The 24,487-nt window shown below is 41.3% G+C and overlaps 1 protein-coding gene across 1 annotated transcript in view; it reads left to right on the top strand.

Annotated features, from left to right (window-relative positions):
- The window catches only part of RXFP2 (relaxin family peptide receptor 2), a gene marked incomplete at its 5' end in the record, with an annotated part of 95,401 nt that overhangs the window by 56,109 nt on the left and 14,805 nt on the right, over positions 1-24,487 (top strand). Inside the window, 7 exons of the mRNA XM_061434421.1 lie at positions 50-121; positions 10,996-11,067; positions 11,896-11,967; positions 14,002-14,073; positions 15,127-15,198; positions 16,948-17,019; positions 18,586-18,657. Coding sequence (XP_061290405.1) covers positions 50-121; positions 10,996-11,067; positions 11,896-11,967; positions 14,002-14,073; positions 15,127-15,198; positions 16,948-17,019; positions 18,586-18,657 — 504 coding nt within the window. The remainder of the gene's footprint in view (positions 1-49; positions 122-10,995; positions 11,068-11,895; positions 11,968-14,001; positions 14,074-15,126; positions 15,199-16,947; positions 17,020-18,585; positions 18,658-24,487) is intronic.

Below are 24,487 nucleotides of genomic sequence, written 5' to 3'. Positions count from 1 at the left end.
TGGTTAGTCATAAATTCCATAATAAAGTCTTCTTTACATGTTGTTTTAGGTCTCTTAAGAAAAACAGTATTCACAGTCTTTCAGATAAAGTTTTCATCAAATACACAGAACTTAAAAAGATGTAAGTAGCTTTTAATAGTGTTTTTATGAGAAAATCTATGAGATGTTTTGTTTAAGATGTTTTTAATCTGAGAATAAAATGAAATATAAAGTTAATTACCTTTATCATTAAGGTTATTTTTCTAAATGTAATTAAGGTTAGACATTAAAGCATTGAAAAGTATGCTTTCTTTCCATTTCATAATTTAAACTAACAACTGATTTTATTTAACCTTTGTTAGAGAGTTAAATTGGAGTTGCGATTAAGCATCTCAGTTTACACAACTCCACACTCTTACTTCAGAGCATTTGGAAAATGACATTGTAGATTCAGAGATACTAGATGTGCTTTTTAACCTGGGAGAGTGGTGGCAGAGACAGGAACTATCAGATCATTTAAAATGCATCATGATGGGGTCTAGACTGTCTACCAGGATAAAAAAGAGCAAAAACATGATCTTGGTCAAATCAGTGAAATTAATATATTTGAGGAAGTGAGTGAAAGTCTCTCAGTTGTGTCCAACTCTTTGTGACCCCATGGACTATACAGTGCATGGAATTCTCCAGGCCAGAATACTGGAGAGGGTAGTCTTTCCCTTCTCCAGGGGATCTTCCCAACCCAGGGACTGAACTCAGGTCTCCTGCATTGCAGGCGGATTCTTTACCAGCTGAGCCACCAGGGAAGCCCATATTTGAGGAAAGAAAACAATAAATAGGAAACAGTCAAACACAGAAACAGAGCATCGAGATGCTTCCAGCATCATCAAAGAAAGAAAACCGGGACCTGAGAGATAAAGTCCCTAGACACAGTCTCCAGTGAAGGGCAAGGAGGGACGGTCAGCCTACACCAAAATGCCCATGAACTTTATTGTGATGCTGTCCATATCAGGATGGAAAATCTCTTTGCTTTGATTCCCTGCTCTTCAATCAACCTTATTATGATTACATTAACTTCCTAAATTATTTACACTCAAGTATTTGGGAAGTTACCTTGGATGGAGAATAAGACTGTTCCAATTAGTGGAATGGGATATATCTGATTTAAATAAAGGGATTAAATATTCAACCTCTTGAGAGTTCGGTTACTGAGTGTCAGTCCCTCTGAGCCTGAGTCACTCACTCGGATAATGGAGAGGTCAAATTTCTACAGTTGCGAAGATGATCGTCAGAATAGATTAGAAAATTAGCGAGACAATGTTGTAAGGTCATATCATCGTCTTACAGTTTTTGCCCTTTAACATTCAGAATAGAAGAGAAGGTTTCTAGAAATGTGATATATGTTAAATTCCAGGACTAAAAAGAATCTGACTTTTTTGCTGATACTCTACAAATGTACTTGGTTTGAAGTGGCATCAATAGTTCTATGTTCTCATGAGTCTTTAGGTATAGACTCACTCATACAAGAAAGGAAGTCCCTGAAGGAAGTCCATTAGTGAGAAGAACCTTGTGTGAGCATGAAGAATCATGCCTGGGTTTGATGGTAGCGTTGGTGGTTCCCGTCTGCAGTGAGCTCCTTCTGTTCCATCATATACCATGTGGTCATGTTGTCATTGTTCCACTGGAGCAGCTGTGCATTGACTCTAGGGTTCCAGATTCCTCTAGAGAAGAAATCTTAGCAACACTGCTTCTGGTCTTACTGGAAATGCAGCACTAGCAGAGAAGAAGGAAAAATATTCATGTTTTAGAGTAGCTGTTTAAATCTATTATTTAGAGTCATAGAAGTCTTATGAATTTCTAATTAAATCTTATCATCATTTATAAGGCAACTGAAGTTTGCAGCAATTAAATGACTTACCTAAGATCTACAGCTACTTAGCAGAAGAAACAGAATTACAGTCCGTATCTTCTTCTTTATTATTATTTTTTTTTTTACTTTACAATATTGTATTGGTTTTGCCATTCTGATGCCCAATGCAACGTTCATTTTACAACACAATAACCAGAAATCTGGAGGTGGAAAGAAATTGTTCTAGTACCTAATTGAATCTTCTACCGACACATACTCTTCTGTCCCACACCGAACTCCATTCTATACTTTTGGTCCCCAATTTAGGGGAAGCTGACCTCTGGTGAGGCTCACTAGAAGATCAAGCAAAGAGGTTTAAGATAGGACTTCTGAGGGCAAGTCTTTCCCTGAACCACTGATCCACGCTTTGTTCCGTGTCAATACTTCTTCCTCAGCAGCTGGTAGCCATAGAAGGGAAGAACATGGAAGCACTAATTTGCACATACAAGTCCCAATTTTTCCTGGTTAAAAAAAAGTTGAGATTTTTTTTCCTGCCGGATGGCCCAGATGAGCTGTAAATTTCTCCAATTAAATGTTTAATTCGGCTTTTTCTGAGAAAACTTAGGTACCGCTGAGTACCTAAGTCATAACCTGAGTATCACCCAGCAGGAGTTCCGTAATGCAAGCTGCTTTTTGATGCTTTCTAGGTGAATTTGATTCTCCCAGAGAACCAGAGAGAAAAGAATTATTAGAGTCTTCTCATTAAACATTCACCAAGTGTCTTTTACGTGCAGGGTACAGCACAGGAGACAAAACACAATTCCTTACATTTAAATATCATTTTTTAAAGTTGACAAAAGACTTCCAGGATTTGGAATTCTCATTTGGACTTTGTCTCCGAAGTCTATGAGGTGAGATAAACAGCATTAGATCCCTTTCAGGAATGAGGACACCATCCTTGGAAAAGAAAGATTATTTCCCTGATGACTCAGATGGAAAAGAATCTGCCTGCAATGCAGGAGACCCGAGTTCAATCCCTGAGTCACAAAGATCCCCTGGAGAAGGGAATGGCTACCCACTCCAGTACTCTTGCCTGGGAAATCCCATGGACAGAGGAGCCTGGCGGGCTACAGTCCATGGGGTCGCGAAGAGTTGGACACGACTGAGTGACTACCACTTTCACTTTCTTTCAACCAGCTGACACGTATTAGAATTTAACTTTAAAGCCAAACCCTTGACTATGGTCTCCTGGAAATCCACCCACATGGGCCAGTCTCAGTATATTGTTACTGTCGGTGAAAACGCCCAGAAACCGAACCTTGGTTGCACAATAACAGAAGTTCTTCGTAAGCATTATTCAAATATTCTAAAGCCATTCATAAGCTCAGCAACTCTTCTCTAAATCCTTTCCTCCCATCTATTTTTTTCTACTTCTCAGCTCCTCCTGCCACTCTTCCCCCAAACTCCCAGGAAAACCGCTACAGTTTCAAGCAGTCCCCTGTCCTGTTCAGTCCCTTTTTCTACCAGTCCTGCATTTCAACAGTCCAAACAACCAATGAAACTAAACATAAACCATCCCCAGGAAAAGATGTCCAGGGAAGGAAGAAATCAGATGGACACGCCCAGAACTGTCGGCAGAGACAGCAGGAGGGGAAGTGGTAGCCTAACCCACATTTTAGTGCATTCTTTCAATGAATAGTTGTGGATACCCATCAGGAGTCAAGGATATAGTGGTAAACAACACATCTGAAAATCTTCCCTCAAGGAACTCAACTTCCAATGGAGAAAGACAAAAGTGCAGTGTGTGTTAGATACACAGCGATTATGGGGGAAAAAATCAACCAAAAAAAAAGAATTAGGAGATGCTGAAGGAAAGGAATGCTATTAAATTGTCCTGCCATGTAACTATTGTTGTTGTTTGGTTGTTAAGTCATGTCTGACTCTTTACAACCCCATGGACTGCAGCACACCGGGCTTACCTGTCCCTCACTATCTCCCGGAGTTTGCTCAAGCTCATGTCCATTGATTCAGTGATGCCATCCAATATCTCATTCTCTGTCAATCCCTTCTCTGGCACTCGTTCTTTCCCAGCTTTAGGATCTTTTCCAATGAGTCACCTCTTCGCATCGAGTGGCCAAATACTGGAGCTTCAGATTCAGCATCATTCCTTCCAATGAACACTCGGAGTTGATTTCCTTTAGGATTGACTTGTTTGACTTCCTTGCTGTCCAAGGAACTCTCAAGAGTCTTATCCAGCACCACAATTCAAAGGCATCAATTCCTCAGTGCTCAACCTTGTTTATGGTTCAACTCTCACATCTGTGCATGACTACTGGAAAAACTACAGCTTTGACTAGACAGACCTTTATCGGCAAAGTGATGTCTTTGCCTTTTAATATGCTGTCTAGGTTTGTCATAGCTTTTCTTCCAAAGAGCAAGCATCTTTTACTTTTGTGGCTGCTGTCACTGTCTGCAGTGATTCTGGATTCCAAGAAAATAAAATCTGTCACTGTTTGCACTTTCTTCCATCTATTTGCCATGAAGTGATGGAACTGGATGCCATGATCTTAGTTTTTTGAATGTTGAGTTTTAAGCCAGCTTTTTCACTCTCCTCTTGCATGCTCATTAAGAGGCTTTTTAGTTCCTCTTCACTTTCTGCCATTAGGGTGGTATCATCTGCATATTTTATGTTGTTGTTGCTATTTCTCCCAGGAATATTGATACCAGCTTGTAATTCATCCAGCCCAGCATTTCGTATGATGTACTATGCAGAGAAGTTAACTCTACTACTGCCCAAAGTACCTGTAAATCTTTTTGTGATTCTGAGAGTTACCCCATGAGACTGATCAGAACACATAGTCTCCTACCTAATTCCTCTGATATTCAAAGCTAGCCGTTATCACCACGCCCCCCACCAAAGGTCTCTCCCCCAAGCAGCCTCGAATCCTTAACTTCTTCCCCTAAGGACCTGATTTCAAATCTGTTTGTCACTCTGTGTATGATCACTTACACATTCCTTACATATTGTGTCTAGAATAAATGTAACATTATCACCTGTATGACACCTACAAGGGCAGAACAGGGAAAGCTAGCAACCCTTCTTTTCTAAACTGCATATGCCCTAAGGTTACATTTGTTCTTTTTGTGGCTGCTTCATACTCTTTAACTCCTACTGTTTGTGTCCCTAAAATTCCTAATCCCATGCCACATGCGTTAACTGAACAAGTGACGGCTTCTCCATCCTGTACTTGTGCACTTAGCATCTGAGAGCTAGTTGTGGGGCTTCAAATTTATCCTGGTTCAGTTTCATCCTGTCAGATTCAACTCTTCTTACCAGACTGTGAAGATCTTTTTTGGCTCATCCCAACAGATTTACTACTCATCCCAGCATTCTGTCATCTGAAAATAAGATGAGCCATCTTCACCTAAGTCATGGAGTAGAATACCAGGCAGGATGCTGTGAGATCTTCTTTCCAGATCCCTTCATCATCATCATCACCATCCATCAGACAACGTGTCTTGTTCTTTGTCTATAAAACTGCTTGATCACTGCCTGGTAGACATATAAGCAAAGTCAACCACATTTTTATCTGATGAGTATTTCAAAGTAGAAAATCAAGTTGATCTGACATGTCCTGTTTCTTGGGAACTGCCCTGTTCCTGTTCTCTCTGAGGTGCTCACAAGCCCCCATCACAAGATCCTGTCCTGTGATCTTGCCTAGAATCAACCTCAAGCTCATCCAGCTATAGCTTGTGAAATCTACTTCCCTTTTTGAAAAATCAAAATGGCATTTGCCATCTTTAATTTTCAAGCTGCTCTCCTCTTTTTCCAGATTCCTGAGCCATTCATCATGACTGAGTATTCACATTTTCAGTGTTTTCTCAGTGTCTAGGAGAAATTGTCCAAACAAGCGGGTTTTAACTCATTTTGGTTAACATATTCTATCCTCTTGGGCTTTCACTCCCACAACCCCATATGCTATTTATTCACTTCAGTTCTGAGATCATCTTTTTTGACCAAGAAGACAAGAACAATATAAGAGTTGAGAATTTATATTTTCTTAGTATTTCACCATATTGTAAAACAGGTCCCATACCACAGGCTTGGGCTTCTCTGTAAACATTTTTTTTTGTTTTAAAATATAACTAGAAATTCATCCCTATTTCTCATAGTAGTCTTCACTTTCTGAGTTTTGAACAAGGCTTAGGTCATTCTTTCCATTATGATTCCATTTTTATGAACCCCTAACATTCACCCTTGGATTTTGAAGGAGGCCCTCACTGACCAACACACCCTCCTCCTGAACTGAATGGTCCTTCTGGTTCCCTCACAGTACCATGTACCACCACTGCCACCACCCTTCATTGTCAACTGTGTTGAAACATACAGAAGGGTCGATGGGTATTTATTGAAGGGTGCTCATTGGAAGGGTTAATGTTGAAGCTGAAACTCCAATACTTTGGCCACCTGATGCGAAGAGCTGGGAAAGATTGAGGGCAGGAGGAGAAGGGGACGACAGGGGATGAGATGGTTGGATGGCATCACCGATGCGATGGACATGGGTTTAGGTAGACTCCGGGAGTTGGTGATGGACGGGGAGGCCTGGCATGCTGTGGTTTATGGTGTCGCAAAGAGTTGGACATGACTGAGTGACTGAACTAAACTGAACACAGAGGGCAAAACAGAAGGTAGGGAGCATCTTCAGCAAGGAGGACCCAAGAAACATGAACAGAAAAACTCGAAGGCTGTTAGGAAGAGAGTGACTGGGCAAGTTTGTCTAAAGGGGGAGTTACCATAGGAAATGGTGGAGTATATGCTGGAAAGGTCATTGAATCATGATGCTAGGGCCTTTGAATGCCAGGCTGAAGAACTGGGGCTTTATTCTGTTTGTCCCAGGGAAAGACCTTCATGGACACACATTTTCAGTTGTATTGAGCTAATAAATCTGGTATGCATTTTTAAGTTGTATTGGGATATATCCTAGGGAATCACCCAATTTAGTGTCAAGTGGGTCTCTGGTCTTGCATGCTCTAAATATTCACAGTGAAATTGAGGTCATTGAGGCATCCAGAAAAATAAATTTCTAAGTAAAAAAAAAACTAATTGCTAGATGAACAGATGTCACTCAACTTACTTGAATCCTTTTATTAGTGATCAGTTTATTCATTTTAATAATTTGTTAAACTTTCTAACTCTGGGTGATAAGAAGCAATTTAAGATGAACCTTCAGAGAAACAAAATACCATGTATGAGCTTGACCATAATACTTTATGACTGCTACCATGGAAACCAACAGCAATTCCTCTCACTGGGACATAAATTGGACTTCCTTCTTAAACTGGGCTCTTGTTCAGTGCAATCATTGGCAACATAATGTAACTCAAGGAGTCTGCCTGGCTCATAAATACAAAATGTGGCATTTAAAAAATAGCCTATAAACATGCATGTCATTAAAGCATTTATTTGCTTTAGTTTCAGGTACATAAATTCCTGGCGTTTCTGCTCGAAAAGTCCTGACAGCTGAAACAGCAGGAATTCATGAACCAGTAAGTTATTCTTAGAAAAGCCACTCAGTATAAAGTATATTAGACAGACTCATATCTCAGCTCTGAATAAAAAGAGGACATCACTTGCCAAATTGTCCCATTTCCAAATTTCCCCCTCACATTCACCAAGTTACTATTCTGTAGAAAAGAAAGCAGATACTGGAGGATCAAGCTAAAATTCAGCAGCCTAAGTCTGAAACAAGGGACCTGGGACTCTAGTTCTCCATGGGGTGCCAGCAAACTGACTAAATAGATTAGAGGCTGTTTATTATTTAAGAAATTGGGAATCTTAACTCATGTCAGTGAAGGCAGATAGACTGAACACATCAGGTGAGTCACGCAGATCAAAAGCACAAGGTCAGATTCACAATGTCTGACTGCCCCCACCTCTTCAAGATTAACAATGTGTAGGTAAAATGCACAGTACTGCACCTTTTGACTTAATGATCTTAAATGAAATGTTGCAGAAATAGCACTAGTTAGGTGGTAAATTTTATATTTAAGAGAAACTTCAAATGCACATACTACTGTATACTTTCTCCATTTTCATTTGCTTTTGTAATATAATTCACCATATTAGCTTAATGACATCACTCCAGGGGCTCTGAAAATGCTAAAATAGATATTGATCTCTTCTGTTTTAGAACTCTAAAGCAAAAGCAGAATTTATGCTACAACGTGAAGCATCTCCTGATAGGCACGTTGCATCAGAGAGGGAGGAATGGAATGGCACAAGTGCTTACTGGGTTTCAAGTTCACTTTGTAGCATTGAAATTGATGCTTTGCATGCCGCTGCAGCTGTAATGCTTGTGCTCTGTGACACCCACATTTTCCACATGGTGGTACACAGAGAAAATGACAATATTTGTTTGATTCTGGGGGTAAAAGATGGGTTTGTTAATAACTGGAAGCTAATCTTGGCTTTACTTTGCCACCTTGGAGAAGGAAATGGCAACCCACTCCTGTATTCTTGTCTGGAGAATCCCATGGAGAGAGGAGCCTGGTAGGCTACAGTCCACGGGGTTGCAAAGAGTTGGACACGACTGAGCAACTTCACTTTCACTTTGAGGACTGAGGGCATCAACCTGCCCGCACACCTGTAACATTCATGACCCAAAGGCTGGGAAGCTCTGATGAGGAATAATCGTGGCATAACAAAATTCAGAGTAGAGCCAAATGCCGAATGAACAAGGCCACGATCTACCCAGAGTTTTGCAGTGAAGTAGCATGACAATAAGAAAGTGTTGTAAAATATTTTAGGAACCAGGAATTCCCTGGCCATCCAGTGGTTAGGACACTTAAGCTTCCACTGCCGGGGGCACGGGTTCAATACTGCAAGCCACGTGGCAAAACAAACAAAACAAAACCTCAGGAACCAAAACATATCAAAACAAGAGATAGGGAAGCTACTCAGAAGATTATACAGACATTAGTTACTATTAATAGAGTGATTATTTCCTGCCTAAAGATCTTTAGAAAATATGAATTCAGGGCTAACCTCTCATTGTTTAATGAGCACAGGAAATAGAAATTGTTTACTTAGATACTCCTGAAAGAGGGCTTCCCAGGTGGCTCAGCAGGAAAGAATCCACCTGCCAAGACAAAAGAAGAGAGTTCAGTCCCTAGGTTGGGAAGATCCCCTGGAGAAGGAAATGGCAACCCACTCCAATATTCTTGCCTGGGAAATCCCAGAGGAGCCTGGTGGTCTACCATCTATGAGGTCAGGTCACAAAAGAGTCAGACATGACTTAGTGCCGAGGACCAGCCCCGGCTGATCCAGGGTATTCGAAGGAGAGACGGCGTAGGCGAAGATCAGGAAACAATTGCTTAATTAAATGTTAATTAAGGATATAAAGAGTATGAGGCTAGCTCAGTAAAATTCAGTGAAGAAAAGAGGCTGAAATAAGGATAGCTCAGTGAGGAAATTCAGTGGAGAAAAGAGGCTGAATAATTCAGCCAGAAGGTAAGAGAAAGAACGACATGGTGAGACCAAGTTTCGGTGAACAAGGCCCGCACTTTATTTTCCAAAGTAGTTTTTATACCTTAAGTTATGCATAGAGGATAATGGGGGAAGGGGTAGAGTCAGGCAGCAAGCCAGGCTTTCTTCCTGCAAACTTATCATATGCAAAAGCTTAGGTGATTTGCATCATCTTCTGGCCCGGAGGCCTGTTAACATTTTAAGACCTTTTCTTCAGAAAACTTATTTTTCTCTAAAGGTGATTGGTCAGGAGCCACCCTCCAAAAGCATTAGATAAAGTTGCATTCCTACAGAGCAAAGGTGTGGTGGGCTACAACAAGAAAAAGAATGAACTCAAGGGTCCCAGGTTACAAACATTAAAGCTACTACTTACACCAATTATATTAATCAGTACACTGCCAGGGACACAGCAGGTAAGGGATATGGAGACTTAGCAGCAAACATTGGCCCAACAAGTGAAAATCCCTTCACCAATACAATTTCTAATCAATCTTTTAACTACTCAAAAGAATCCGTGTTTAGACAGTTTAGAACATCTCCTGCCTCTCACAGTTGGGAGGCTCTGAACAATCACATGTGGCCGGAAAAACCTATTCAGGCAGGCTAGAGGATTTCCAAAGGAGTTTGTACGTTGAACACTGTCACACCCAGGAATTATTAACTGGAGCTGTAAGCTAACTCTTTTTCAGAGAGGTAGTGGGGGACAGCCCCCCGTAAAGTCAGAGGTGTAGGTGAAAGCACAAAGCAGAAAGTAGGCAGACTCTGGTTTTGGGGGTATATGCTCGAGAATTTCCAGGGGGACTCCTGAAGCTCGATCCCGCCTTTGCGTATGCCGAGCCTCCTTCCTCATGACCTTTGTCATGGGTGGAGCTCCTCACGCTGGCTCCCGGCAGTGATAGAATTCCAGTTGAGCTATTCCAGATCCTGAAAGATGATGCTGTGGAAAGTGCTGCACTCAATATGCAATATGCCGGCTCCCGGCAACTTAGAAACTAAAACAAGCAACAAGCTTATGAAAGTGCTATTATCAAATCCATGCGCTCTTGCTAGATTGAGATTAAGTAGATCATGACCCTGTGAGCTAACCTTGGTGCGCTGGTCCCAGTTCAGCCACTTGTGACCTTGAACACCTCTCTAATTTGCTGTGTGCTTCTCACTCTGCATCTTGAAACAGATCAAAGTAAGACTTGCCCTAACCTTTTTTCATGTGAGTAGAATGAAAAGAAATGAGGAGTTGAAGGTGAAACTCTGGTACTGAAAGAGTGAGGAAGCTCAGCAGTGAGAACCTGGCTAATCTCACTTGATGGGCAACTCCTGCAAGTCAGAGAAGGAAGGTCACCAGGGTGCCAGCTCGCAGAAACAAGACTGGCTCTTTGCTCACACACAATGCACGGACTTTGGTGGGTTCAAGTCAGAGATGCCGGCATCTCACTGCACGGGTGCTCTCAGAACATCAGGCACTGGCTAGATCCACAGCCTTCTCTCACGGGCGGTGCTCCTACCTCCCAACGTGAGACTAGGACTTAGGACTTTATGAGCTGGTTTCACAAGTCATCTTTATGTGAACAAAGTGGACAGCACATTCAGCAACCTAACAAAGTATGAGTACCCTAATCACATGACTCTCCTATCTCATTCCTACCAGATTCCTCCAGAGGAACTGTATTACATATATATCCAGGAAAGCATTCTTTGGATTACATAACCTGCAAATACTGTGAGTAACTTTTTTCATAATTATATCTTGAGTACAACTTTAAGTAAAGATTAAAAGGGTAGAATGATATTTTGTTAAAGGCTCGGCTGTGGATGTAAAGAGGGAGCAATAGGTTTTCAGAAAGTACCTAGAATAGTTGTTACACTGAAAGAATTACGGAAAAAAAAAAAGAAAAATCCTAGTTTTACCAGAAGATAGATATGAAGGCTCTCTTTAATCTTGTCTCCTCAAGTTTGGGTCATTTCTACAATATTTTATCATATTTTTTCTAACCCTTGCTAACTTTACCTTTATGGGGCTTCCCTGGTGGCTCAGTAATAAAGAATCCTGCTGCAATGCAGGAGATGCAGGTTCGATCCCTGGATTGGGAAGATCCCCTGGAGGAGGAAAAGGCAACCCAGTCCAGTATTCTTGCCTGTGAAATCCCATGGACAGAGGAGTATGGTGGGCTACAGTCCATGGGAGTCACAAAGAGTCAGACAAAACTTAGTACATACTTTCTTAAAACAATAGTCTACAAAGGAGGTGAGCTAAAGCAAAAATCACCTCACACGTTTATCCTACTCTTCCACGCTAAGGTCATATGATACCCCAGTGGATTATTTTCAGCCACTTTCCTGGTGCTGGCCCTGGTGCTTGTCACACTGGGCTTGGGATCATCTGTATCTCCTGGTTGTCCTTGGTTTTCTCTCCTTGCCCATCCAGTTGAGTGCTGTCAGAGACAGATGTCCATACTTCATAATCGTTAACAGAGGCTCGTATTCTAATTATATGTAACTAAACTGGAGTATTAAGTTTGCCTCATTGACTCACCCATTCTATTTGCAGATATCTCAACCACAACTGCATTACAACTCTCAGACCTGGAGTCTTCAAAGACTTACATCAGCTGACTTGGCTGTAAGTATTCTAGCTTTTCCTTCTCTGGGATCACAGTCCTAATGATACTCATCAAGGCTCATAGTTTCCATCTATTTATGTATCTTGCTTATCATACCAGTTTTTCTGCTTATCACATAATCTGGAGCACGTTGCTCTGGCAATTCAGATCATGGCATGCCAGATGATAGCTGTGTGAAGAGACATCAATGCTGTGCTTTCTCAGGTGGGCTTCTGCGCCCAGCAGTAGGCTTGCTAAGTCATCCATCCATCCAGTGTTTACCTGTAACAGGAGTCTCAGCCCAGCTCTCTGTTGGCCTTCCGGCCCAGATAATTCTTTGGCTGGGCTGGGAGGGTGGGGTGGGGGTGGGGCGGAGTGGAGGAGGGATGGAGGGGTGGGGCTAGTCCTGTGTGTTTTTGGATGGTTAGCACCCTCTGTGGTCTCTACCCCACAAGATGTCAATAGTACTGGCTCCCAGAGTCATGCCAATCAAAAATGTTTCCAGACCATCCCAAATGTCCCTTGGGGGAAAGAGTGCCCTCTGTTGAAAACCACTGACCTAGAAAGTAAGCAAGTTGAAGACTTTTTTGATTTCTAGAGAATGTATAGAAACAACTGAAAACATGAGAGCTTGTAGTGTTTCATCACTTACCTGGCTGAGCCACCAGCTCCATCCCAGGGAGTCTTTTATCAGAGGTCCACGTTTTCATCAGGGGAGATGAACAAGGGCAGTTAGAAGGCTGTGTCAGTTTTCCCATTTCTCGAGGTCAGCCTGGTCCAGAGGAAAAGCCAGGACTTCAGTTTCATCCAGATCCTTGTGTATGCCATAGCCCTGTGCTTTATGTTCCAGGCAATTTTCTTAATCTCCTAGGCCTCTTTTTCCTCATCTGTATTTTTTTTCCTAATGCCATTTTTGTAATTAAACTTTTTATTTTGTATTAGAATATAGCCAATTAACAATGTTGTGATGGTTTCAGGTGAACAGAGAAGGGACTCAGGCATACACATACAGGTATCCGTTCTCCCCCAAACTCCCCTCCCATCCCAGGCTGACTCATAACATTGAACAGAGTTCCCTGTGCTCTACAGTAGGTCCTTGTTGGTCATCCACTTAAAATACAGTGACTGTATTGACTATAGCCCCCCAGGCTCCTCTGTCCATGGGATTCTCCAGGCAAGAATACTGGAGTGGGTTGCCATGCCCTCTTCCAGGGGATCTTCCTGGCCCAGGGATCGAACTTGCATCTCCTGCATTGCAGCAGGATTCTTTACCACTGAGCCACCAGGGAAGCCCCTTAAATATAGCAGTGTAAACTATAATTATAATTCCTTTTTTTCTAAGAGGGATGTTGTGAGAATTATGTATGTAAAGTGCCATATGCAAAATGCTTGTCATATAGTAGGTGTTCAGTGAGCTTCCTTCTCAGAATCCTACCCTCAGATTCCTCTGAGGGTAAGGGGAAATGGTAGCTGGCTTTGAAGGCAACAAGAGAAAAGAAGTCATATTTCCCCTTACAGTAATTTTTTCCTAAGAAAATACCATATAGAGTTTAAAACAGTGATTTAAATTTGTAAATCTTTTCACTCTTTCACCCTCAAAGCTCCCAATAAGTTTGTTTGCATTCATTTAAGTTCCATGAGTCTAAGGAATCACTTCCTAAGAATTCTTTTTCATTCATTCTTCATTCAGTCAATCAGTAGATCAAAGCATTTATGGAGCCCATAAATCAGCCAATAAATAAGAACAGCTTGTCCGGACCCATGTATCTAGAGGCGGAGGGTCTTAAGTCCAAAGGGAGGTGGATGAAGGGAATGAAGACCACCAGGATGGACTTGATAAGTGCTGGGGGAAGTGGGGGCTTGGAGGAAAGTGTTTCTCCAACCACAGTGGGGAGGAAAAGCTCTCTGGGAAGAGACATGAGCCAAGTGTGGACAGACAGGAAGGAGGAGAGCAGGTGTTGGGGGAGGCAGGATTGACATGACCTTTTATTTCTTCCTGGCTGTATTTCACAAACATCTCTAACATTGGAAATGTTTGTGATGTGTTTTGTCAGAATTCTAGATGACAATCCCATAAGCAGAATTTCACAGCGGTTGTTTACTGGATTAAATTCCTTGTTTTTCTTGTAAGTATTCATCTACCTTTCAATCCATCTGTCTATGAATTGCAATGACATCTAAAACTAGCTTACGAAAAAGAGCTTTAAGAAAATCAAGTCTCTAAGATTTCTATTTGTCAAAACATTTCCTGTATTTCAAGCCACAATTACTGTTGCTACTTCCTAGCCATGGCTCATGGCATATTTTAAGCCTACTAGTTCATTTCCTTTTAATCTCCTTTCATTCCTTTTAGTTTTAAGGCATGTTTTTATTTGCCATGGTTGACCAAAGATAGTATTCATTTTTATCTTCTTACTACATTTAAATCTGTCAGAATCTCCCCAGAGTTCAGCTCCAGCTACATTTTTTAACAAAGAAAAATGTGTTTTTGCCCAGCAAGAGCCACTGAAAATTCCAAAATCTTTGTCTTACCAACTAAACTTTTCTCATCATTACATTTTCCGTGTTTATTAATAGACTGGATGGTTTGTCAGCAAGGGATTATTATGCTCCTTTACAACTGATCATATAGCATCGTTAATATTCCATTTGTGAAATGGGATATCACAATATCATAAATTAATCGTGCAACTTAATGTTCTCATGAGTTGTCTTCTTCCCCAAATGTTCCCCCTCCCCACTGTCATCACTTCTTAGATTTAATGCAGTTTCCAATGTGACCTTTTAATGCCATAAATGATTAGCATTTCTCTTAAAGTGAAACTTTGGATGTATGATGCTGGAAATGATCGTAACTTTGAAGTTTACAAGGAAAATTACCATGAACTTCAAAACTATTACCCAATATACTTTTGTTTCATCTCACAAAGTCATACTGTTTCAAATTTATTCCTAGGTTATGTATCACACTTATACATTCATAGTTTCTCTGACATCTGCTCCCTTATCCATGCCTCATGTGTATCTAGAGACCATTTTGAAGGGGTAGTTATGTTTATGGTTTTCATCCTAATATATTGATTTTAACATGCAAGTTTCCCAGTTGTGGAAATAGTGAAAACACCATCCCTAAAGTGGCATGTCATTTTGTCTCTAATCAACCTCTTCCGCGTGTAAAGGTCCATGGTGAACAACCACTTACAAGTCCTTCCGAAGCAGATGTGCGCCCAAATGCCTCAGCTCAACTGGATGTGAGTATAAGCTTAGTGGCTGATTTATTAATCGACCAGATTCAGAAAGCTAGCCCTGCAGGTAATTCACAATTACACAGAAAGCTCATCTGTGCTTTTCTTTCTAAAACCAAAATCTGATCATATCCCTTCCAGGCTTAAATCCATTTTATATATAATTTTATTTATTTGGTTGTGCTGGATCTTTGACATTGCACTTGGACTTTCTCTAGTTGCAGCACACAGGGGGCTCCTCTCATGGCAGTGGCCTCTCTCATGTGGAGCACGGGCTCCAGAGGATAGGCTCGCTGGTTGTGGTGCACGGGCTTAGTTGTTACACAGCATGTGGAATCTTCTTGGATCAGGGATTGAACCCATGTCTCCTTCATTGGCTGGAGGAATCTTATCCACTGCACCACCAGGGAAGTCGTATTTGGACTTTCAAGGGACCACAGTGTTTATGTGTAATTGCTGTATTTTAAGAGCGAAAAAAAAAGTTGAGTTCCCGCAAGTCCTCCAAGATGGTTTAAAATAGGAATTTATATTAAGGGTAAGTTAATTAACGATAATGTAGACATTTGAAACATTAAACATCAGATGTTCTAAGATGCAAACAGTAAAATAGGATTTTAAAGGCAATACAAAGGAATTGGTAATTTTAGTGTGAGTGTGAGGAAGGTTCAGAGGCAGTAATATAGCTACTGTCTGGACCTGGAAGACTGTAGGACGCCGATCATAAAAAGAATTAGGAGACTTGGCAGAACAGCCGACCCTCTCATTCCTCGGCGCTGCTGGGAGCGGTCATGTCAGGGTGTTCCTGAGGTTGTTCCCTGACGACGTGGGTGCTGCTGTCATAAGGCTCACCTGCGTAATCTCTACCCCAGGGCTACTCCAGCATCAGCAGGCATCACAAATAGCTTAGGGACTTCAGATAGACGGCTGGACCTCAGTCCTAGGGTTTCTGATTTAGTGGGTCTGGGAGAGCCTGGGAATCTGAACATTTAACAAGCTCCCATGTGATGCGGAGGCTTGGTCCCGGGCACCCTTGGAGCAGCTCTGCTTTCAGCATCAGCACCACAGAGGGAGGTAGAAAGAACGGACATTTTCTGTTACATGGCTTGGAGTCTGCATCCTGACTCTGGCATCCAGTATTTGGAAGGCAAACTAGACTGAGTTTCTCCTTCAGCAAAACAGAGACACAGATATCCACCTGATGTTGGGAGGACATGAGAATTTAACCATCTGTGATGCCGTGGCTAAGTGTCTAGGAATCCGATTCAGGCAGATCTGAGTTAGAGGGTCAGTTCTACCACTCAGTAGCTGTGCGACCACAAGAAAAGTGAATTTCCAAAGTCCTCAGATTCCTCAAATTATTACCTCAAATGGGAGGTAATAATGCCAGCTTCTCAGGAGGGTGTGTTATGCATGCGGAACAGCCCCTGACACTGTGAAAGCCCAATAAATGGAGTTGCTGCTATTATGGTGGCAGCATTATGAGAATTAATAGCATGATGTCCAGCATAGAGAAACATTCACTAAATAGTGGGCTGCCCTTTTGCTCAGTTTTTGTTTTAAAGTTCTAAAATTAATTGGAAGGGGAAAAGAAGCAGAATGTTAATTATACTGTTCATGCAATAATTAGGAGGAAAGCCTAAAAAATTGGAATGAAGTAAAAATAAAGTTTGAAACTGTTACATCACTGACAAATGGCTTAAACATATGATTTGTGCAGAAACATTAAAAAAAATTTTTTCCCTCCATGCCTTTTAGGGATTTGGAAGGCAACGGGATAAAATTCCTCACGAATTCCACCTTTCTGTCGTGCAGTTCTCTCACAGTGCTGTAAGTATACAACGGTGAATGAGGGGAAATCTAGCAGCTTTGGAAATCAAAAGAAAACATTGACAAGGAATTTCAAAGTATGTTTTGTTTACAGCCTTGGTCTGAAACTACAGTACTGGAAAATGCACACATGGATGGTGGGGCCAAGCCTTATGATTAGCTGCCAACCATTTAAGCTTCCTTCTTTCTGAGGGCAGTTGTTATTTCTGTGCACTGCCCACCCCCCCCCCCCCCGCCCCAGCTGACCTGGTACCATGGTCATGAAGGAAATGAGATAATGTGTGTGAAAGTGGTTAGTGTTGCTGCCAGTGACACATCACTTAATATTTCTCTCTTTAAAGAAAAAAAGTTTATTCTAAAGAGAAGAATTTCGAACACATTCTGGTTGGGCAAAGATTCTGATTGCTGTTTTGTGTTTTTTATGAGGGCAGGAAGGCAGATGGATCAGTTAATTGGCACATTTGCGTGGTAAGCTTAAAAACCCAAAAATGTGCTTTTGCTTTCATCACAGTTCTCCATATATAGTTAGTGCTCAGTAATGTTTGTTGCTTGGATGGGTAGTTGGAAAAGAAAAATCATTGTATATCCGTTTGTGGTGGTCCAACCACTTTTCACCAACAGAAAGAGACAAAGCTATTGCCAGGTTACAGATTAATCAATCAGATTGAAGATTAGCATACTCAGTAAGGAAAGAGGGTGTCCCACATAGGAGATGGGTAATGAGAGAGAGCGCTGGAAAACTAAATGAATGACACCCATGCCTTCTATTTCATAGCTCCATGTAGCTTTTGAGTCACCTTCATACTCATTCGGTGACTTCCCTGGTGGCTCAGATGGTAAAGCGTCTGCCTACAATGGGGAAGACCCAGGTTTGATCCCTGGGTTGGGAAGATCCTCTGGAGAAGGAAATGGCAACCCACTCCAGTACTCTTGCCACGGACAGAGAATGTGGTAAGCTACAGTCCATGGGGTTGCAGAGTCGGGCACAACTGAGAGACTTCATTTTCACACTCATTATCTCATTTGTTAACACCTCTGTAAGGCGGTCAGTCGCCAACCCCCTCTTTTTTGCCATTTGTCCTGGAAGATTCCATTTCAAACAGAGGAAATGTAAAACCAGTGTTCCCCCACCCCCAATTTAAAATCTGTTTGTGGCCCAAATGGGGTTGGTTCATGCTTTGCTCTTTCTGAGCCTTCTTCTTGTAAGGAAGGTGCCTTGCTCAAAGATCCTCTCGAAGCCTTCTCTGAGAATCATTAACAGGGCCCAAATTTGACATTCTGTGTGTATGTTGGGAAAAGAAAAGCTTTCTAAAATAATCAAAATCCAAACAAAGTACAGCTCTGTAGCCCACGCTTGGCGCCTCAAGTTCCGTGTGGCAGCATGTCCTGGAGCCAGTGAGCATATGGAGACACTGTCAGTGAGAAACCGCCACCTGTGTCCCACTCCAGAACGTGCCTCACCTCGAGGTTTATTAAATTACAGCCAGATCAATGGCATTTCCCAATGAGAACTGATTACTACAGCAGACTCAGACCAACAGTGCTGACTCTCACCATGTCTTACAGGTTTCTGCCTAGAAATCAAATTGGTTTTGTTCCAGAGAAGACATTTTCTTCATTAAAAAATTTAGGAGAACTGTAAGTAGCATTGTCTACTAGGAAAAATATGATTGCTTCTTCAAGATTACAAATTGAAATGACTAGTGAGACTGCTTTTTCACTAGTAGCAATCAAAATCCTGTAGACTGATATTCAAAATCAATTAAGAAAACCAGCACTATCCTGAAAACAAATTAAAATCAGACAGTGGGCTTGATATGGATTTAGCCTACTCTGATTTCCCTGCCTGTTTTCTTTGGGTGATTTCATATATGTGTGTGTTTGGGAGTAAATAAGTTTTCCATGGCCCCTTAAACTCACAGATTGTATCGCTGACAGCTGGAGTACAATTAATTCTCTGTTGAAGTTTGCTGAATGAATAATGGACTGAATGAAATAATATTAATTAGCTATAACTAAGCAAAGGAATGAACATGCTTATTATCCCTTAAGAATTTATGACTTCTAGAACAAATGAAGCAAACAGAAATGTCTAGAAAGAGGATTAGGCTCACTGAAAAATATTCAGAGAGCTCTTGTACATTTTTCCATTCAAATATATATTTTGTAGATCTAAGCCTTTTGAAAATCATCTGTCTTGCTATTAATTCATTGCTGCCCACAAAGTAGGGCATCACTGGAGTTTAAAATTGTCTGTGACATTACAAATAGGGTAGAGATCTCCTCCTCCTGATCTGAAGTCTAAAAAATGGAAATCCATTTCTTAATCATCTTCTCCCCCATTCTTTATACTGTGTTTTGAAATCCAGAAAGGATGAGAAAAATAGTTCAGTCAGAGTAATTTCAAAAACACTTATGAATAAGATAATTTAATCTAATAATGAGCATCATAAACCAAACCCACACATATTTATTAAGTGCCTACAAAGTACAAAGCACTGTATTAGAACTAAAATGCTACCATTTTATGGCAAAAAATAAAAGACTGGTCACTCCTTTCTCACAGAGGAATTCCTAATCAGACCTTGGAGGATGGATGTGGATTTGGGTTATAGGAGTGAGATGGAGGAGTAGCCCAGGACAAACAAAAATGTGTTTTTATACAAACTTAAGAAAACAGTGGTATGAAGTCCACATTTGGAAGATTTTCCTAATCCTCCTCTTATCCTACACTTAGGCAAAGCGCTCCCTCAAAAAAAGAGCCTAATTAAGAGATGCTAGTTTTCCTTTTTTTATCACCACCAATAATTCATTCCAATCCAGACAGCATCAGCATGATGGAAGAAATTCAGAACTAAATAGAATGAACTTGAACAGGGCATTTATATTTCTTAAGCTGACAAAAATGTCAGATAATTTTACTGTGCCTCCATGACCATAAACCCCTCCTGGAGAGGAATAAGTCCACGTAGGTGAGATCACTCAGATCCTTTTCACGCAGAAGACTACTCTATCTCTCAAGGTAGCACTTTGCAGGACGTTCTCTAGGTGTATGAGGTCGTCGTCCTCTTGCTCTGTTGTCAGGCTCCCTCTGATCTGTGCACACCTGAGGCTTTCCTCTGAGCCGCGGCCCACATGTGCTCCTTGCACCTGGAGCACCAGACCAGAATACCAGCTGGCAGCCTGTCTACACTTGGATGTCATGACAGCACCGCAAAAGCCATCTTTTGAAGTTAATTTACAGATGACCCTTACCCCACAGCTTGCTTCTCCCCCTCGACTCTCCCGTCTTAGTCAAATGATCATTCTTCCTGGCAGCCTGGCTGGAAGAGTGCTCCCTTCCTTCTACCTCTCTTGACATTTGATATCTCTTGATATCCCATCAACCCATAAGTCCTGCCAGTGCCTCCTTAAACCCTCAGCAGCTCTCACCTGGTCCAGGGCCAGAGGTCCCCCTCCTCTCAATCTCTGCCTTTTCATTTTATCTTTCATTCTTCTAACAGAATTACCATACCATAACCCAGAGCATATTTTGCCACTGTCCTGTTTAACATTGACCCTGATTGTTGCCTGCGATAAGGCAAAGTTTTTACTGAGGTTCTCAAACATTAATGTTCAGAGAAATCACAGGGAATTCTGGCTTTAAATGCATATTACCAGATCCCTTCCAGAGATTCAGGTGTGATGGTTATGGAATGGCCCCAGCAAGGTGCTCTTCTTACAAGCATCCTTGATTCAGATGCCTAAATTGTACTCTGAGAAATGCTGCCTTGGGAAGTATTCTCAGCCTTCCCATTTTGACTCCACTCTCTTTTCTGGGCTCACCTCCTCTATGTCTTGCCATCCTTTCATCCACACTAGACCACTTACTGACTCCTGACGGTGTCACCGACTTTTAGCCTCTGTCCTCTGGTCCCACTTCATCCTCACCTGAATACCTGCTCTCCTTTGACTCCACCTATACAAATCATCAGTTCAGTTGCTCAGTTGTATCTGACTCTTTGCAACGCCATGGACTGCAGCACGCCAGGCTTCCCTGTCCATCACTAACTCCTGGAGCTTACTCAAACTCATGTTCACAGAGTCGGTGATGCCATCCAACCATCTCATCCTCTATAGTCCCCTTCTCCTCCCGCCGTCAATCTTTCCTAGCATCAGGGTCTTTTCCAGTGACTCAGTTCTTCGCATCAGGTGGCCAAGGCCAAAGTATTGGACTTTCAGCTTCAGCATCAGTCCTTCCAATAAATATTCAGGACTGATTTCCTTTAGGATGGACTGGTTGGATCTCCTTGCAGTCCAAGGGATTCTCAAGAGTCTTCTCCAACACCACAGTTCCAAAGCATCAAACCTTCAGTGCTCAACTTTCTTTATAGTCCAACTCTTACATCCATACGTGACTACTGGAAAAACCATAGCTTTGACTAGATGGACCTTTGTTGGCAAAGTAATGTCTCTGCTTTTTAATATGCTGTCTAGGTTGGTCATAGCTTTTCTTCCAAGGAGCAAGCGTCTTTTAATTTCATGGCTGCAGTCACCATCTGCAGTGATTTTAGAGCCAAAAAAATAAAAGTCTGCCACTGTTTCCACTCTTTCCCCATCTTTTTGCCATGAAGTGATAGGACCGGATGCCATGATCTTAGTTTTCTGAATGTTGAGTTTTAAGCCAACTTTTTCACTCTCCTCTTTTACTTTCATCAAGAGGCTCTTTAATTCTTCTTTGTTTTCTGCCTTGAGGATGGTGATATCTGCATATCTGAGGTTATTGATATTTCTCCCAGCAATCTTTATTCCACCTTGTGCTTCATCCAGCCCAGAGTTTCTCATCATGTACTCTGCATAGAAGTTAAATAAGCAGGGTGACAATATACAGCCTTGATGTACTCCTTTTCCTATTTGGAACCAGTCTGTTGTTCCATGTCTAGTTCTAACTGTTGCTTCCTGACCTGCATACAGATTTCTCAGGAGGCAGGTCAGGTGGTCTGGTATTCCTATCTCTTTCAGAATTTTCTACAGTTTGTTGTGATCCACACAGTCAAAGGCTTTGGTATAGTCAATATAGCAGAAGTAGATGTTTTTCTGGAACTCTCTCACTTTTTCGATGATCCAGCGGATGTTGGCAATTTGATCTCTGGTTCCTCTGCCTTTTCTAAATCCAGGTTGAACATCTGGAAGTTCACAGTTCACATACTCTTGAAGCTTGACTTGGAGAATTTTGAGCACTACTTTGCTAGCGTGTGAGATGGGTGCAATTGTGTGGTAGTTTGAACATTCTTTGTCATTGCCTTTCTTTGGATTGGAATGAAAACTGACCTTTTCCAGTCCTGTGGCCACTGCTGAGTTTTCCAAATTTGCTGACATATTGAGTGCAGCACTTTCACAACCTCATCTTTTAGGAGTTGAAATAGCTCAACAGGAATTCCATCACCTCCACTAGCTTTGTTCATAGTGATGCTTCCTAAGGACCACTTGACTTTGCATTCCAAGATGTCTGACTCTAGGTGAATGATCATACTATCGTGGTTATCTGGGTCATGAAGATCTTTTTTGTATAGTTCTTCTGTATATTCTTGCCACCTCTTCTTAATGTCTTCTGCTTCTGTTAGGTCCATACCATTTCTGTCCTTTATCGAGCCCATCTTTGCATGAAATGTTCCCTTGGTATCTCTAATTTTCTTGAAGAGATCTCTAGTCTTTCCCATTCTATTGTTTTCCTCTATTTATTTGCACTGGTCACTGAGGAAGGCTTTCTAATCTCTCCTTGCTATTCTTTGGAAGTCTGCATTCAAATGGGTGTATCTTTCCTTTTCTCCTTTGCCTTCTGCGTCTTTTCTTTTCTCAGCTATTTGTAAGGCCTCCTTAGACAACCGTTTTGCCTTTTGCATTTCTTTTTCTTGGGGACAGTCTTGATCCCTGCCTCCTGATATTTCATGAACCTCTGTCCATAGCTCTTCAGGCACTCTGTCTATCAGATCTAATCCTTTGAATCTATTTGTCACTTCCACTATATAATCATAAGGGATTTGATTTAGGTCATACCTGAATGGTCTAGTGGTTTTCCCTACTTTCTTCTATCTAAATCTGAATTTGGCAATAAAGAGTTCATGATCTGAACCACTGTCTGCTCCCAGTCTTGTTTTTGCTGACTGTATAGAGCTTCTCCATCTTTGGCTGCAAAGAATAGAATCAATCTGATTTCAGTGTCCACCATCTGGTGATGTCCATATGTAAAGTCTTCTGTTGTGTTCTTGGAAGAGGGTGTTTGCTATGACCAGTGAGTTCTCTTGGCAAAATTCTGTTAGCCTTTGACCTGCTTCATTTTGTACCCCAAGGCCAAATTTGCCTGTTACACCTGGTATCTCTTGACTTCCTACTTTTGCATTCCAGTCCCCTATAATGAAAAGGACATCTTTTTTGGGTGTTTGTTCAAAAGGTCTTGTAGGTCTTCATAGACCCATTCAACTTCAACTTCTTCAGCATTATTGGTCAGAGCATAGACTTAGATTACTGTGATATTGAATGATTTGCCTTGGAAATAAACAGAGATCATTCTGTCATTTTTGAGATTGCATCGAGGTACTTCATTTTGGACTCTTGTTGACTATAATGGCTATTCTGTTTCTTCTAAGGGATTCTACAAATCATTAAGCTTTGCTTAAACACTCTATAATTTCCCACGCCAAGTTTGATGAGTCCTTCCTCTGTTTTTAATCTGTACTTCCGTAGTAGCCCTTGTTTCTATCTTTTCTTATTTTATAATCTAGTTTTTAAATTCTAAGCTTTTTTAGAGAATGAATTTTCACAGTCATTTGTAACTCCCGTATATCCATCAGGAGCACCACAGCATCAGAAACAGATCTTTTGTTTGACTCCTAGGCAATTTCATATCTGTTTCACTTTAACACTTTCTCTGGCTCAGAAGGATATTTTGGACTTGAAAAGATTCCTGATTCCTTCTTTACCCTGACAAATCTTGTTTTCACATTCTCTAGAAACGCTTCCCTGCGATTCTTTCTGGATTGGACAGCCCTGTTAGAGTCAGATCTAAAGTCTCAATTTCTTCTAAAAAAAAAATTGGCACCATGTAAAAATAGACAAAAAATATGTGAACTTATCCATTCAGGATTATCTCGGTGGATATTACATGGTCAAAACTCTTAGGTGGAATGCAAAATACGTGGAAGACACTGGTCTTGACCTCAGAAAGCTTCTAATGTAGTTGGGTAAACAAGATATCACGTGTGTGAACCAAATAGGAATCGTAGAAACAAGGAATGGTTGAAGGTACAAAAAGTACCTAAAACAGAGGAAACTAACGAAAGTAGACCTTGAAGCTAGGTTGGGAATGTGTTGGAGAGCAGCTGAGAGGAAATTCCAGACTGAAACTGGATAAGCAGAATGTCACCCGTCTGAGAGTGGTGGAAAACATACCCATTTGGCTGAATCACATGGCTTAGTTGCGTAACAAGCT

Source organism: Bos javanicus, chromosome 12, assembly GCF_032452875.1.
Source record: "Bos javanicus breed banteng chromosome 12, ARS-OSU_banteng_1.0, whole genome shotgun sequence".
Lineage (NCBI taxonomy): Eukaryota > Metazoa > Chordata > Mammalia > Artiodactyla > Bovidae > Bos > Bos javanicus.
This window is presented reverse-complemented; position numbering and strand designations above follow the sequence as displayed.